Consider the following 17,863-nt stretch of genomic DNA (forward strand, 5'->3'; position numbering starts at 1 on the left):
TCAATCGAGATCTTGGAAAACAAATTGGAAATCCTCCATATGTAGACCTCACACATCCAATGAATCATTGACCTTAATACAATCAATTAATTCTGCAAAATACAATTAGAAATTAACACCAAAGTTTGAATTTACATTCAGTTATAAATAATGGAAAAAGTATCACGAACATAAAATTGTCCGACACAGTGCTAAAAAATGCTTCAAAGCCTAGATGATATCTAGCTACCCAGTAATCCATGACAAAAATATCTATATGTACATCTCATTCCACACAGCTGAATGTATGTACCAACAATTGAGATCATAAAATGTATAAACTAACAAAGTTTTCACAAAACTTATGCAAGAGATATTACCTCCTACCAATGAACAAAACCTATCAACCTCACATCATGGAACAACAACTATATCTAATTAGGTAAATAATTATTTACATTAACCAGACTCCTCCCCTCCCAACCATGGACTGTAATAAACCACAGGCAGGACGAAGAAGCATGGTGTCGATCGATCTACAAGTTCCCAATGGTAGTTACAAAGGGGACCAGCCTTCTGTAGTCCCTCCGTCGACCAAGAGCACAACTGTCAAGGACTCGTCCTAGCATCAAACGGGTATTTTGCAGCGCTAATTCTTTTTGTGACGCACTAGATTCAATGGCATTAGCCTGCCCAGACGGAGTCAAGCCTGTCCCAAATCCGAGCCCCCCGGCAAACTGCAGAGGCCCACTTCGAGCTTTGAAAGATGTCTGAGGGACGAGGATCTTCTCATCCATTCCCGTAAATCCATTCTCGAAAGAACCCAGCTCATGTGGATGGGACCCTGGTATAGAGCTACAGCTTTGTAAGAGTGCTTCGAGAACACTGAGAGCTTCCCAGCACAGAGTACTCTCGACCAGCTGGGATACAATCGCATACATGTGAGGACTCTGTGCAGCATCTACAGGAGTATGTTGGAGTAGTGCCTTCAGCATAAGAAGTATTACACGTTGATACTCGACTGGTCCTTTCTCTAGCAGCCGGAGAAGATGCCCAAAAGCCAGAGCAGAGTGCTTGGGAAACCACTCGTTGCACAGTAATGGTGAGACACAAGCAAGGAGATTTTCTATACCCTTAAACTCTCCCGAGGCATAAGCCATGAACACAGTTGCTAACTCATCCAATGATTTGGCCCGGCACCATATTGCAATGTTGGTTGCAACAGTACAAGCCTTATGATAGTGTTGTTGCAGTGGCGAAGTTGGTCCCACCACTGCATCCTGACTCAGCTGTAAGCACAGCCATGGAAGTAAGCCTGTGATATGCATCAAGAGGCGGGTTTCTGTATCACCGAATATTGAGTCACAGGAAGGCACTGTTATTTGAGAGAGAACTTCAATGGAAACACCATGGCTGACAGTGGACATCAGACCTTTAAGGACAAGAGGCTGCACTCCATCAAATGCAGGAACTTTTGAAGTTGACGGTGATACTTCTGATACAATCCTGGACTCCATACGCTGAAAATCAGGACCATCTGATATGCTTGTATCGAGCTCATCACGAGGCATGCTTGAGAGCAGCACATTTTCTGTTGTCGTGTCCCTGAACGACAGACGATAAATTACCCGAGAGAAAAGCTCAAGCACCTGGCAGTATACATGAATAAAGTCTGTGTGCATCATGGCAACGCAGCCCCAGAAGAGTTGTGGATAGAGTATTACTTTCTCAGGTTCCATATTTTCCACCATCACCTGCAACGTTAACAAAATTTCCATAACAAATCCCAAAACTGATGGTACTGGATTTCCCAGGCATCTGTGCAAGCAGCGAAGGAGAGAGACACATGCATCATTTGTGACACGTGGCCGTAATGCACGGTATATTTGGTGGGACCGGCAAGCAAGGTGCCTTGATGTGCATTCCATAGCCCATTTTAGTGCTTCTGCCCCCCAAGTTTCTCTAAGATCTCCTTGGAAAAAAATTGCATCAACCATACTCTGCACAAGAGCAGATAAGAGTGCTGCACTTGGCAGCTCAGTCCTGACTAGTGTGGGGTCCTCATTCTCCCACATCATGCTACCTCTCTTCGATTGGACATATTTGATCAGGCTGACAACCTGTTGCTTGTTCTCTCCATCACTATGCTCAACATCATACAGTTCTAAGTGCCGACCAGCAAGTGAATACAGCAGATTAACAAGGAGATGTTGGCAATGCTCCAACACAATATCCTCTGAACTGTCCATTGAGACGAATGTAACATGAAAGAGAAGTGGCAAATGCTCTCTAAAATCCTCATCATTCTCATAGGCAATTTCAGCTAAAAGAATCAATGCGATGTCCGCCTGAGTCAATGTATGTTGCTGATGGCCTTGCAATGCTGACAGAAGTTCTTTAGCATTCACGCCATGAGCGCCAGTTCCTGGGTGCAATACATCTTCCCCAGAATTTGGGGTATCAATGAGGTAATCTCCACTGTCTCGAGATACATGACGACTTCGTAAACTTCCTGTTGAACTCCGAACCCCAATTAGTGGCCCGGACATGTTGACCAGTGCAGGTAGAAGTTGCCCCGAGCGACCAGCGGTTACAGGAACAACACCAAGCTCTGGGGGCAAAGGAGTTAATGGACCTGAAGCACTTCTGCCACCAACAGCTGCTGTTCGCCAGCTCAAGCTTCCGCTGGTGTTCCTTAACGGTCCGTCAAGAGATCCACGAACGAGTAAAGGTGACATGTGAGGCTGGCTGTCCACGGTGGAAGTTATTTGGGCCACAGCAGGTGCCTGAGAGAACTCTAGGACAATTCCTCCAGCATCACCTTTATTTGCACCAAGTCTCAGAGGCTCCACAGTATCTTCAAGCATCCGCTGAGCCAATTGGTAAACCAAGTGATCAATAGTACGCTGTGGGCAAATTCGAGCTAGGTATAAACTAACCCTCTTGGCAACTGAGAAATAAGTGGCAAATGCTCCACTTATTTCAGCTGATGCGTTTGAATCACAATCCTCAATCCCTTTTGTGATCAAGAAATCCAGAACAGGACTTATATTCCTAGGTTTACTAGCTATTGTGCTCCATAGCTTCTCAATTTCATCAGGGAATTGATCCCCATGGCGCCATGTTACATAATAAAGACTCTTTAACAATCTATCACTCCAACCAGAGTCCTTCAATTTCCAAAAGTTGAGGTTCTCGATCCACGGAGCCATGCACGTCAAAACTTGATGTTGTGCAATTATGTCCACTGCGTCAAGTTGCCTTTGCATTATCTCTTCACAAAGGAGTTGGCTCAATTCTGGATGATCTTTAGCAAGTTTACAAGAGAGTTTGTATTGGAACTGTTGATAAGAGTCAGGAAGGTTGCCAACAACAGCAGCTCGATAGCTACCTGCACCCTCAACACCATCCTCAGCCCATTCACGAACAGAGAGCGTCTCAAGCATTTGAAGAGCATCATCACGAATTTGCCTTGATGGATCCACCACTTTGTAAAGGATCAAGCTTAATAGCCTCTGAATTTCACATTTTGGAATCTCTTGACGCATGTAGACTTCAGCCAAGACACTGAAGTATCCATCAGCTATTGCAGCATCAGAATAGTAGCACTGCACCAAATATTAAATCTAATCAGTAGTGTCAGGTAAAATAATAAATTACTCCCTCCGTCCCGCTTTAGCAGTCCCATTGACTTTTCTGCACTCGTTTTGTAAAAATGATAATAAATAGTTAAAGTGGAGAAATAATAAAGTAAAAAAGAGAATAATATAGAGAAGAGTCTTATCTACATTATTCTCTTTTTTACTTTATTATTTCTCCACTTTAACTATTTATTATCATTTTTACAAAACGAGTGCAGAAAAGTCAATGGGACTGCTAAAGCGGGACGGAGGGAGTATTAGGTAATGTGAATGCTGAGAGAATACCCCGGTCTGAGAAGCATACAAGATACATGTACACATGGAGCTTTAATATGTGTATAAATATGCCTGATTAAGAAGTCTTTGCCACATCAAATTTACTACCATAATGATGATATGAGATGCACTTAGGCAGCCACTACTAACCAGTGGTATATGCAAGATTTGGACATCAAAAATAAAACTAATAGAGGATACAATGATTAAAAGCACAGCTAATTCAAACATTAAGTTCAAGACGGAGTCACGGAACATCAGTTACTCCACTTAATAAAAAAAAACATGTTTGTGTTGTCCACAATTAGGTAAAATGAAATAGCCTCTTGTGAGAATGCCCATGGCAAACATGAAAACTGATAGTTTAGTAAAGTACCGGACTTCATGGTTTACCTGGTCAATGCAGGCAGGAAATAGGTCTAAGTTGGTGAGGAGAAGGTTCTTCAGGGCCAATTTTGCCAGAGACACTCGATGGTGACCTCCTCTATGCCTATCACGGCTGGTTGCTGCCCGCCCAACATCTCCAGTATATTTTGGTAAAGATGGAGTTCTTGGATCAGCTGGTGAAAATCCAAATGGTGCTCTGGGTGCAGGCTCAATAAATAGGCTATTGATCCACGAAATAACACGGCCACTCATTTTCCGTGCATTGTCATCAAAGCATGGTCCATACAACAGAGAGGCCATTGCATTCATGGAGGCCCACTGTATTGCTTCAACTTGTTCACCCAGTTCTTTATCAAATGAAAGCTTGTCAATTGAGTCCTTTGACCTTGAATGCTGACTTGACTTGTAACGTTCAACTTCACGTCGATAATCACCAACACCATCCTGATTCCAGGTACTGCCTGTATCATCACCCCAGGTAATGAGGAGATCAAAAAGTCTCTTTCTTGTTCTAATATCAAATTTCTCAGACTTTGAATCAACAAATTCAGGAGCCAAAAATCTCAGAACGGAAGCTAGTGCATATCGGAGAGGTTGTATCTCTTGAAAGTTCTCAGGAGGCGATGTCAAAATCTGCCTGGTTGTTTCTTCAATGAACTTCAAGTAATGAAGGCGAAAAACTGGTTTGCGGCCTAACATGCCAGGCCATACTTTTTCAGCAACTGTGCGGTATATATTTGAGATATGGATACGAAGTTCTTCTCGGCGGGACTTTTGACTCTGTGTAAATACCAGTTTATAAGTCAAATCAACAGCAACAATTAAGGCTAGAGACAGAGAGAAACAAGAATGAAAAATGCCAGGTATGTGCTATATTGAGTATTGATACAGACTGATCTTAGTTTGATTATGTATCACTCTGTTAAAATCTCTACTTCCCTAAACTAAGACCATATGAGGATGAGCCTTGCAAAAATGCATGACCTAACAACCTGTGGGTGTATTTTGCTGACTTTTTTTTGAGGAAAGACTTTGCAAGATGTCAAAAAAATCCTCATCGACATGTTCATGTAATAGACCAGCAATCACAATACACTATCTTTACAAAATGAGTAGGTGCAATTATGCAATTCTTTATTGAGAAAGATCATGAACCAAGGGATGTATGTAGCACACAATACAAAATATTTAGAAGGACAGAGAAAGACGGAACAAAAGACTGGGAAACTCGAACAGTCTGTAGTGTTCCATTGGAAATATACCTTCCACTTTGGTTTTCCCTCTGTTTCCATAGACACCTCATCTATAAATGATGCAAGCTCACTGAACATTATCTCGCAAATATCCAGATGTGAGTGACCAAGTGCCATGGTGGCTCCATGCTGCAAGTGCAGAGATAGTAAATATTAATTAGAATATAATTGTTTCCCCGTGACTTTAACATAAATAGAAGGGATGACTGGGTTGCTTACTAAATCAAACTTTTATCCTATCTTACAAATTTAACACGACTTTTAAAACGTTCACAATACCACCACCTTTGATTTTCATTAAATTTAACACACCTAATTTTTTCAACAAACAACCTTTTCCCAGAAATGGGGTTGACGTACCAATGAAATGGCGACATATCATCACTGGAAATCATAGACGTGTTGAAATTGCTATAAAATCGATAGAAAGTTTTACTTAGTGTTTTAAAATTCAAGTCAAATTCACAAAACAAGCTAAACGTCATGATTTAGCTAGCAATACTCAGCATGCTTTGCAGTTTAATACCATGCCAATCTCCATGCACAATGCCAAAATATCATGAAACCACCTATATCTTATAATGGGGTGCAACCATAAAATTCAGCATATTTGACACTATTAACTAGCTAAAACACTCCAGGTGAGGAAATAATTTGTGCTATGCGATGAGATGCCAAGTTAACAAAGCATAGAACCAGTCAATTGCAAATTTAGTGTGAGAGTGATGTTCTTTCTCTTGAGGAAGTGGAGTAACTCACAATACAAAGACAAAGTGTCAGCAGTTTACATCACCCGAGAATCCCTATACATATGCAAATAGAATAGTATCATACTAGCAGAGGAAAGATCCATCATTTGTTATCAATTTAACGTTTCCCCTAGTGCAAAAGCAATCCTTTATGATTATTTGGCTATTCGCACTAGCCTCTTGTGCTCTAGAAAACTCACCAGCATTATCATCAGATATGGCTTTGCTATGCACATTAGGGTCTTGTGCAGCAATACATCTACATCAATTCATAGAATTTTACCAAAATGTTTTTTTTTAACTTTAAGACACATCGTCAAACAGTTAGAATGTGTATCCCGCATGTTAAGATATTATCCTTTACTTCTCAAAACTATACTAATTTATCTGTACAACATGAAATGTGCTGGTTTTGTAACTCTATACACGTTCCCCCATCCTAAAACGAGGGAAAAGCAGAAAACATTTTCACATTGAATTTTGACTTTTATAGGGACCTTTTTAACCAGTTCTAAAAGGAGAACACATCACAATTGAGATATTCGATCTCAATCTGCTTAGCACTAAATTACTTATATGCAAATTTATGTTGTCTAAATCCTACAAGTTTTCCTTGGAGTGGAATATTTCCCTAGCAGCTTCAGAGGGTCCTTTCAGACTGATGCCAATTTCATTGGAATTGAATCCATAAAATGATCTTTTATAGAAATCAATCAATAAATTATACAACAGAGATTTCCTACAGGCTGGCTTCATCATTTGCATAAACTGAATGGAAAAATGATATCAGAACATAGATCTACGGAAACATTTTAAAAGATTGTTGGCAGTAGCAACCACTTACTATATGTAGTTCAGAACCAGATTTGAGGGAAGGTAAAATCAGATGGAATAGTTCTTTTGTCGCTACTGAACCACCACCTTCTCGACTATCAAGGGGACATGAGCATGCAAACATTGCATACATGAGCCACTGATCCAGCTTATTGTCAGTATCCTGCGATTGATAAGCCTTTCCCCCCAATTCCGTTGGTGTGATATGAGCAAGACGCTGAATAATCTCTAATCTGCAATATATGATAAACTTAACTGTTTGAATACAGTTATAGAGAACCTGAATAACTGATTATGTATAAACCACGACAGCTTTGTTAATTAATTGCACAGCTTATTGTATTGTTAGGGTAATGATTTCCTCAAGCTTGCTGCTTTATAGAAAGACTTCACATATATTCAGAGAAAACCTTAGGTAGCATATCTGGGAAAAACTGATCATAAAGACAATACTTACTTTGCCTCCCGAACAGAACTAGGACAGAGTTCAGCAGCATACTTGACAATTTCACTAAGGCATCGAGCCCATCTATACTTATCAGGACTCTCAAACATTATAGACTGGAGAGTTACATCAGGAGATACAGCATCCGACTCACGTTTCAGATCAAAAGGACGACCAGAATCCCAGTAGCAGCTCTGAACAATATCATCCTGTAATAAATTCAACTCATACTTGAAAACATGGTATGAAACGTTTAATATTGAGAACATGAAAATGAAACAGACTCTAAGAACAGAACCAGCTGGAGCCGAATCTTTCACTTACCCCATTCTCTTCTAGAACGTCGATTATGAATATTGGTTCAGCCTCAGTTTTCAAGATATGATCTGGACGTTCTTGCATGCAGAGTTCCCGAATATCATGTCGTAACGCACGGACACAACGCAACAACTCCAAAGCAGTATGCCTTATCTGACTATCTACAGAACTTAGGAATATAAGACCAACTGCATCTATCTCTGAAGCACGGAACTCAAGAGCCTCTTGAGAATTGAATGAGGACCTCTTCAATCCCTCATTTCTGTGTATACGTTTTGCATCAAGTGCATCATTTTCCATCTTATCATCTAATAGGCAAGCTCTCCAAAAACGCATGAGTTCAAGAAGGCGTCCCAATGATGTCTGAATAAGAAGGGGGAACTCATCTGGAAGATGTAGGATGAAATTTGCCATCCCTCTCATAACTGCAAAGCGGCGATGAGGGAGGTACCTCACAATTCTGTTCAGGACCTGCACAGCTTCCTCACGAACTCCAGGATCAATGCTAATGCCATGCTGAGGTATTATTTCCGTGATTTTATCACTTCTTCCGACTTCCTCTATGAGATAGGGTATGCACTTTAGCACCGAGCGAAAAAGATACCCTTGGGATTTCTCTTTCGTGACAGCATCTGAAAACTATTTATCAGTTTTATGTCCATGTGGTGCAGAACATACAACAGGAGGCAGTTCGGGAAACACATAATATAAAAGGTTGGTGCTATTGACTACTTATACATGCCAAAATCATGCTCAAATAATATAAACATTTGGATTAATCCCAAGAAACGAGGTCGTGATAGTACAAGGGGTTGGATAATAACCTAATAAACCCTTGGAATGGTAACAATGAATGAGGTTGAACTAAAGTGGCACTAGAAGATTCAAATGACATCTTGCTCACTGAATGCACTTAAGTTGTAAGAAAGGTATGAGCAACATGAGAGGTTAGGCATATGAGCGGCCCAACATGTGATATACCAATTTCCTTTCAATACATGTTTCTAGAAATCAACCTGTACAAGTTCAGGAAAGATTAATTTATAGCAGTTCGATTTCCAGACCTTCCTCTTTCTTGAGAGAGTTTTAGAAACACTGAGCTTAAATGATGAATAACAATAAATCAAAATATATATTTGCCAACTTTATAATGCTTCATGCGATGTGAAGATAAACATGCCCAGATAGTTTCCCATCATTGGGCATAAAGACTTGCAAGAGCTTTAGAATATACCTATTGTGGTCCTTGAGGAAGTAAGAAGAGCCTGACTATAGGTTCTATGGCAAGATCTTAAAATGGCTTCAATTGCAGCCTTAACTTTAGGGATGTAGTGACCAATATTATGAACTGCAAATGCAGCACAAATTGTAAGATAAGATCTGATTTTCTAAAAGAAAAAGACATGGCATACTCGATAGATAAAGAATTAAGACTACCGTGAAGAATTTCCAACCCAACATGCTGGCTAGTAGGAGACATAACAATGGCAAGCAATGCACGAAGACCAATCACCTTTGCCTCCGGACTATCTTGCTTCAGCAATTCCAGAATCGTGTGATTCATTGCAAAATCAAGATTATGTTCTGCTATAGTTACACAGAATTCCACAAGTTTGTCATGTTGGACATCCTGTGTGAGCATTCCTTTTCTGAGGATCGTCAAAAGTTGAGAGGTAACACTGTCTAGGTAATCCCATACACGATTAGGAGGCTGTTTATCCCCATGGACACTCAAGTAAAACCTCAGAAGACGATGCAGACAATCTAATGCCATGAAACGGTGGTTCTTATCCTGAAACATAAAATCAATAAAATACTAAAAAATCCTAGAAGAAAGCATAAAATTATAAAGAAACACACAAATAGGTGGCACAAAATTATTTATGTGGGTAACAAATCCTAACAATGTAGACTATATTTCTAAACTTACCCTTAGATGCTTGTATAGTTGTTCCATGTGCGAACCAATATTGCCGAGGAAAACATTAGGGTCACCAAGACATAGGAGAAGGGTTACCAAAGGGTAACCAACCTAAACAAAGAAAAAACTCACATGAGTCAAAACGTTAAAGGTACATTTTAAAATTTTAAAACAGATAACTTCTTTAGCATACAAAATAAGGTAACGCGTTAAGAGTGTATTGGACAAGCATTATGTTTCAACCCCCCAAATTATAATACGTAAATAATCATCAAAACTAAATTAATTAATTGTAAAAGCGACTGGAAATTTGAAAAGCTGAAACTTACAGCTATATGTTTACTTTGTTTGTCCATCCAGTGCATCAACTGCACTCGTATTCGTGCAACAGCATCATACCATAAGGTCAAAGCAGGTTCAACGCCAGTAGGAGGCCACTGACTTTTTCCACCGTCAGCAAGTGGTGCTAGTATATTTGAAAGCATGTTGCAAAGTGCATGGTGAAGTTCGCTTTTACGCTTGTGAGGAGCGCGATTTAGAGGGTTGGCTTTTGCTACAAAGGAGGCAGATGCATTCAGACCTCCCTCTGTTTTAACCTGAATACCATTTCTTCGTCAAAAATGTTTTGTAACAGCTTAAGATCAGTGAGAATAATTTAGGCATACCCCAAGTTTGAGGTAACGCATCCCATTGATAATACTCAGTGTTTCACTCCTTGCAACACTAGTATCGATTCGGCGAGTATTAAGTTCCATGAAGAAGCGTTCAGTCACGGAACTAAATCTGTAGAGAACAATAAAAGCATGCAAATACTGAATCAGGTTTTAGGGCAACATAAAGGCTTCCAAAGCACATAAACAATAATAAAAGTTATTGACAGATGATATAACTGAAGAAATGTTAATAGTCTAGCGACAAGTTCCAAATTTCCAAGAAATAGCAGAAATGATACAGACTATCACTCTCAAGTCTAACTGACACAAAAATACAGTATATTTTACTGAGGTATCTCCTAAATATAAAAGGTATTACAGCTTGGTCATTATACATGGAGCTTATAAATGTTTTTGTAAAAAGTGTTCATCCAAAAGAAACAATTTTCCTTAAATCTGTGTTGATCATGGCATTAATTGAGTCCTCATATATAAGAAACAAAGTTATATAAACTTGGAGTCGCATCATCCACTTTTAATAATTAGGAATGCCATAACTCCAATCTGTATTGTTTGACAAGTATATTGACATATCCAACATGTAAAAGTGCTGCAGTTCATATCATACACATAAAATTATGTAACAACAAACAACAGTAGCAACTTTGTTCACTACTTCAAGCTCATTTTCCTATTTTCCAAACATAATTATAACTTAACCTGAGTGTTAAACGAGTAAACACAAGGAAACCAACTTGAGGATCAGGATACATAAATTAACATCTTTCAGAAAACGTTCAGCAGATATATTATGCTAAGCTTTTCCCTTTGTTACGTTATGCTAACGGGCTGTGCACATGAATGTTATCAATATACTACCATATTCTTACCTGATACGTGATAAAGCACCCAGGAGCTGAGCGACTAGGTCAAGCAGAAGTCCCCTTAAGTCAACAAGAGAAGGATATTCTACTTGGCTGACAACCCTGTATTGCAATGAACCCAGAGAAAATTAAAAATAAAATAAGTGAGGACATTTTTATGCCCTAAAACAACTTTACTATTAACCAACAAGACAATTATAGATAAACATAACTACAACCACAATAATGATGGCATGTTTAATTGTTTATGCTCTAAAACACTTATATATGTCCACTCTGTATGGCGTGAAAACCACTTTAGCTTTAGCCAACAGAAAACTCAATCCAATTATGTAACTTTATAGGTGTCATACACATCAACGACCGAAGATACACCACACAAAGATGCCATAAATGTAGTAGAAGTCAGGTGCGGAGGTGGATAGTCAGATTGGAATTTGCAATCATTCATCATTTTCTAGATTAAGCCATGGTTACCTGTCTGCATTAATCAACCAGTCAAAGACAAAGTTTTCAAGCCCAATCCAAAGTTTTTCTGTCAAAAGAGGAAGCTCATTAGAAATTTTGATTCTTCTTTCCTCGTTTAAGGGCATGGAGGGGAGAGGAGTCCCAGCCAGTGGAAATAGATTACAAACATAAATCAGGAATTTTTTTAATGGGTAGCTAAAGATTCAAGGGACCATAACTGCACAAACAAACCTGTAAGTCCTTCCTGTGGACAGCATTCAACAAAGCGAATGCATGCAGAGCAAAAAATACATTCCACTGCAAGCTGTATGATTAAACATCATAAGCAAACGAAAGTTATTAAGAATTGAGTGTATTATAGAACACTTGAAAAAAAAAGAAGGTAAAACTAAATTGGTTCTCCTGGGACCAGTATATCATTTAAGCCAATCCCACTTAAGCATCAAAACTGTCACGTCCAATCCATATTACTGTCATAGAATGATAGTACTAATATTTAACCATTAGTCAATTTGTTCGCATCTTTTAATGGACCCCTGCATGATTTATTTCTTTCTTTAAGATGCATCAAACCAACAATATAATTTGTTAGTTGTTACAACAATAAAAGGTTTCACATGAAACCAGCATTTTCATAATCAACATCATGCCCAGCACACAAGTTTTACAATATGCAGTTAAAGGAAAAATATATACTCTGATGCTTTCTGAAGAGCTCCAAGTTCTTCTCTAGATTATGTTATTTTAGATGCCTTATCAAGATTTTGTTGAGAAGCAACTAAGATATAGAAGCCTAAAAAGACTAGAGCTTGAGAAGTTTAATGCCACATCCTTCACTAAGAAAATTGGTGTGATGATATAGCTAGATACTCTCAGGCTAGGCTATTAAGAATCAGATGCATGTTCTGGTTGAAATTGTTTGTTCTGTTTCAAGCGCATCACTATGCAATCGATATGCTTTCTCACATTGAATCATTCTTTTGTTATTCAGGGTCTAATTATTTTTCAAATCCTGCCTTCCACACAGAATCATCTTACCATTTCCTAGAACAGCACCCTGGTATTAGCACAACTCTTCTATACAAGCTACAAATGAAAGGAAAAAGGACAAGCAAACAAAAACTAACAAACAAACATAAACAAGATACAAAAACTGCCCTAACAGGGTGTGTAAGAATGTGAAAGTAATCATTCATAAGAATGAAGAGAGACTAACCTTCCTTTGAAATGTTGAAGCATCATTAGCACCTTTTGGAGATTCACTGCATAGTTAACCCAAAAGCCCTTCTTAAATACAAATGAACATATATTAAGGTCATACATATATAACATATATCCCTACTACATAGCCCTACTACCTTAGACAATCAAACAATAACCATTCAAAGCCACTATATAAGATGGGATTATTATCATATGTACACCTTTTAAGTCAAGCTTGCGTGTTAATATCTGAAAATGTAATCAAGCCCCTATGATTTCATATCAAATTGAAATTGAGATTTGATCATCAGAAAAAGTGAATATCTATCCTATAATTATGCTGAATAGCTTAGATTATCTAAAGGAAGATTAAAACATTTTTGGTAACCTTAGGGAAGTTAGGATTTGGAATATTGTCTGGAGAGAAAGCTAGAAAGTAATGTAGAGTGGGTACGAGGGAAAGTTTCATCAATCAAGCAATTAAGAGCTTCATCCAACTCAATAAAGAAAAAAACAAAAGCGGCAATGGCTTATCTAGTTTTTCAACCTAATTGATATCCTTCTCCCATTGCAATAGCTTTACATCCTTCGAGGCTATGACTGTGATTCCTTATGCCAGTCTTCTTCTCCCTCCATCCAAAAAAATAGTCTACTTTTGCCATTTTAGTCTGTCTCCTAAAATTAGACTGTTTCTATTTTTAGCAACTTTTTCTTTCTAATGAGGTGGGCCCTTTTTTCCACTAACAATACTCCAATCACTTTTTCTTTCTATCACTCTCCTCCTTAGCCAATTTCGCGTTAAAACCTATGTCATTCCCAAATTCTCTATTTTTTTATGGGACAGACTCAGAGGGAGTAATTCACAAGGACAAATCAGTTCGTTTATTACATTGAGCAAACTATCAAACATCATTATGTTTGTGTTTGTTAAATCACTATTTTCTAGAGGTGTGCATCTCTCTCTGGTATTTGAAACCTATAGCGTTGGTACTTTCCATATTCACAAAACATATAAATCTTGATTCAAATCAAACTGCGGAAGGATATTTGGAAGAGTCAATTTTCAGGATTGACCATCCAAAACGCCACCCCAAAGAAGCCTTTTGGTGCACAAATCAGTTACTTTGGGTAGCTATCTAACATTGAGCTAAGAATATCTTATTACTTAGCTGGATAGTATAAATTAGGCAGTACTTGAACACTTCATATCAGCTATAGTAATTCGACAGACATTCAAAAATTCAAATAATAATAAAACCTTAGCTAAAGTACAAGATCACTTATCTAAACTCTAAAGCAGGGGTACTTATAGTCAAGGGCTCATATATTTGCAAGCATACTCTTGTCATAGCCCAACATTGTTCAAGGGCTCCGTTTGCCAGATTGATACAATTCAGAACATCAAGGACAATATTACAACATATTTTAAGTAAGTCCAAACCCCAAAGTTGGAGCTTTCTAATGAGTTAGCCCGGAAAGGAAAAAGGTATGCTAACCAGCAAATCAGCTACTTATTGATTGGCATATTCCTATATCTTATTGATTGTTTGTGGAGTTTATTTGGATTATTTATTCAAGAGATAAGATAGCTTAGGACTACGTTTACCAATAAATTCATAAAAGGAATGTTATATGTTGAAGTTGGCTGGCGATTAACAAGAACCAATTTTTCGGAAAAAGAAAAACCTTTCTCTCCATCTTAAAAGAGCCTCGAGTAAAGGTACAGGGGTATGTCGAGCCACCATCGCTAAAGAATCCAATACTTGTTCATAAGCTGGATCTGATGGACGAAGATACTGTCCATCCTGCAAAATTGATGAGACATAATCATGAGAACTATATAGAGTCAAGAACCGGTGCTATGCACATAAAAGCCCCCCGCAATAGTAATTTCATGGATTACTCAACTAACATTAATTTCATAACCAGACAGCCAATAGCCATTTAGCTAATTATGTCTTTTTCTCTAGGATTTCCCAACAAATTTTCCTTATGTAAACATAGGTCAGCCTCATCCCTTGCTCTCATGTATTTAGCCAAACAAATATAAGCCTCCATATACATAGTAAGTATACCATTTAAAACCCGTTAGCTAGAACCTAACGGGTTTTAAATGGTATTGTGCCTCATAATCCAAAATAAACCTTATAACTTGACATAACGAACTACGGAGCCATGCGGGAAATTGAAGAGCTCAATCACTATATTATCATAGTATCATAAACAGACACAAAGAACCTTACCTGAACTTGAGCGGTTTCAATGCGTCGCCTGGCAAGAGGAAGGAACCGCTGCAGCAGCGCATCGACAATCAGCTTTGCCGCACTCCCTGCCTTCATTTCTTCCCTGACTAGAATGCAAAATATAAACAGCTCCCAACTTCACAAATTCATCTTAACTATATTCATTGTGTTCATCCCCATCAGCGATCCTGATCACATGCAACAGGTCAGAAATCACCGATAAAATATTAAAGCAAGATTCAGCTACAGTAGCTAAAAAGGAAAATTTTATGATTCAAATACTGCTCCTACATTACACTGATTATATGAACGCATTTCACAATTTAGGAAATAATTTACTCTCATAGCTAGAAGCCGCAGTACCCAAGTCTTGTTAATATAGAAGTTTTAGAGTGACATCTAGCAGAGTATAGTAAACGTTTGAATAATTTCATGAATGGGGAAATATTATAAGGTCCAAATGTTGAATTTGATAATCGTTTTACAAGTCCATTTAAGTCGTCTAAGCCAAAAAAAAGTATTCCATAAAGCCTAAACCAGTTCTTAAGCCCAGTAGCAGTGGTGACAAAACTTATCATGATAATAATGTGTTTCCACCAAATTCCACGTTAAACAACAATGCCAGATTCATGCAAATCTCGGTAAAGATATTCTCCTAATAGCAAATGAAATTGAGATTAAACTACAAATCAAGATGAAGACCTTAGCATACAAATAAAACATGTGTTAACTGAAATAAAATTAATATACAAAACAGTTATTATCATAAATGTCAATAAAGATGTTTCCAAGAAGATCTCCCCCTCTCATCTCACATAAAAAAAACCACCTCTCTCACCGCTACTAAAGTCGACTATCTTAATTCCAGTATACTTAAACTCACATTCAAAATATTTACAACCAGTAATTTAGTAGTCACTATTGGAAACAAGGAAAATTGAGAATTCGGGTAACTCAATACTTCAAGGCCCAGTTATGCTCCAGTCTGTGTCGACAATAGACTAAAAAACAAAACTTCATAGTATCATCTTTTACAGCAACTCATTCTGGTGACAGATTGACCGACGCCCCAATTCCCCAAAATCCCAATCTCAATCCATTACCGGGTAAATTTATCGACCCAATAGTCGGCTCTCGAATAGGATGTATCCAACAACATCAACAAAATAATAACAAGAAGAAGAAGTCTAATTTCCGAACCTCTATCGGAATTCATCCGTCTGAAACCGCGTTCTTCTCGCCGGAAATCAACCCATCAGCACCCAAATCAGCGGACCTAACCCCCATTTTTGAGCTCTCCTTCCCTCAACCGGGACCCGAACCTTCCCGTCGCCCTGAATTTCTCTCTCTCTGGAGCTCGATATGTGTGCGTGTGAAGCTGCGCTAAATAGTGAGTGAGCAGGGACGAGAATACGAGGAAATTTGGGAGCTCAGGAAATGGGTGTTGCTGTTGCCAGGTATGAAATGTGGTAATACACGGAATTGGGGTAGTCAGTATGGTATTTCATTCAATTGCTTTCCGTTCAAATGGTCAATGCACTAGTTAAATGACTTGTTTCATTCGTATCAATAAATCGAATATTTTATCTCATGTGCAAATAGTAATAAAAGGGATTCGTATATTTGCACTTCCAATTTCACAATATTTCAAAAATTATCATCGATTTATATTTTTATTTTGTAAATCTTGGACTTTGAAAAAAATGCATTTATTCCACTATCTTCTCCACATCATCATCGGATATTATTTATTTCATTATCTACTCCCTATCATTCGAAAGTTGGCTCACCTCATCAACATCTCTGTTGAATTTTACATGGAATTTTTTCTACCTAAGCGACAGAACATTGTTTTGATGCTTGTCTAATGATAAATTGAATTTTTGGGAAAAATGATTAAAATAGGTTTTTGAATCTCTCCTACTTTTAGCATGATCACTCATCTTCAATGCTAGTTATTGTCTTCGTCGTTGTCGTTGTCCTTATATATTGCAATGAGCCAAGTGGCTATAATCGTGGTCATTGTTCTTATGTTGCAATAGTTTTCAGGCTTCGCAAAGTTAATGACACAGACTCATTATATTAAATTATTGAAAAATACAAATTAGTGAGGAAATTAAATTTTTTATAAGCGATTTGTAAATGATAAAAAAAGTGCAAAAGCACTTTAACCCGCGTAGTCTAGAAACTTTTTAGAATATATTTTTTAAGGATCTTGAATATGTGAATTTTAAAATTTATAAATTATTTATGTAGTTCACAATCCATTCGTACTTTTTCATCCCTTAAGAACTCTCTTCGCTCCACTCTAAATGAAACATTCTTATTCGGTTAAGATTCTATGCAATTTTATTTTGTATATTGGCAGTTAGATGGTAAGAGAATAAAAAGTAGAAATAACCATGTTTCTTTTTAAAAAATGTATCAATTAGAGTTATAGTACATTTAAAGGTAAAATGTGTACTCCCTTTAAAGTGATACTCTCCATGTCCTATAAGTGTATGCACTTTTGGTTCGACAATAATTTTAATGCACAATTGATAAAATAGTAATTATACTAGTGAAGAATGAGTCTCAGTTTATTAGAGACAAAATAGTTTTCTAAATTA

At 37.8% G+C, this 17,863-nt stretch overlaps 1 protein-coding gene across 1 annotated transcript; it reads right to left on the reverse strand.

Annotated features, from left to right (window-relative positions):
- Positions 1–124: 124 nt before the first annotated feature.
- LOC125197322 (uncharacterized) lies at positions 125–16,759 on the reverse strand. The gene is made up of 18 exons (XM_048096056.2): positions 16,455–16,759; positions 15,255–15,442; positions 14,698–14,816; positions 13,025–13,070; positions 12,040–12,112; positions 11,818–11,875; positions 11,347–11,442; positions 10,469–10,586; positions 10,133–10,399; positions 9,813–9,914; positions 9,320–9,674; positions 9,117–9,230; positions 7,889–8,514; positions 7,577–7,773; positions 7,130–7,352; positions 5,546–5,665; positions 4,290–5,063; positions 125–3,587 (listed from the first exon to the last, which is right to left on the reverse strand). Exons 2-18 carry the CDS (start codon positions 15,348–15,350, stop codon positions 516–518), a joined length of 6,456 nt encoding a protein of 2,151 aa, XP_047952013.1. The 5' UTR covers positions 15,351–15,442; positions 16,455–16,759; the 3' UTR covers positions 125–515.
- Positions 16,760–17,863: the final 1,104 nt, after the last annotated feature.

The sequence above is a fragment of the Salvia hispanica genome, chromosome 4 (assembly GCF_029641045.1).
Source record: "Salvia hispanica isolate PSC_SH4W2 chromosome 4, Shi_PSC_v1, whole genome shotgun sequence".
Lineage (NCBI taxonomy): Eukaryota > Viridiplantae > Streptophyta > Magnoliopsida > Lamiales > Lamiaceae > Salvia > Salvia hispanica.

Bases quoted from the DNA above. Each gene is read 5' to 3' on its own strand.
- LOC125197322 (XM_048096056.2), bottom strand. From the start codon at position 15,350: ATGAAGGCAGGGAGTGCGGCAAAGCTGATTGTCGATGCGCTGCTGCAG. The intron at 7,774-7,888 runs GTAAGTGAAAGA...AATTTATTACAG, and splicing joins ACGTTCTAGAAGAGAATGGG to GATGATATTGTTCAGAGCTG. The intron at 5,064-5,545 runs GTATATTTCCAA...GTATTTACACAG, and splicing joins AGGGAAAACCAAAGTGGAAG to AGTCAAAAGTCCCGCCGAGA.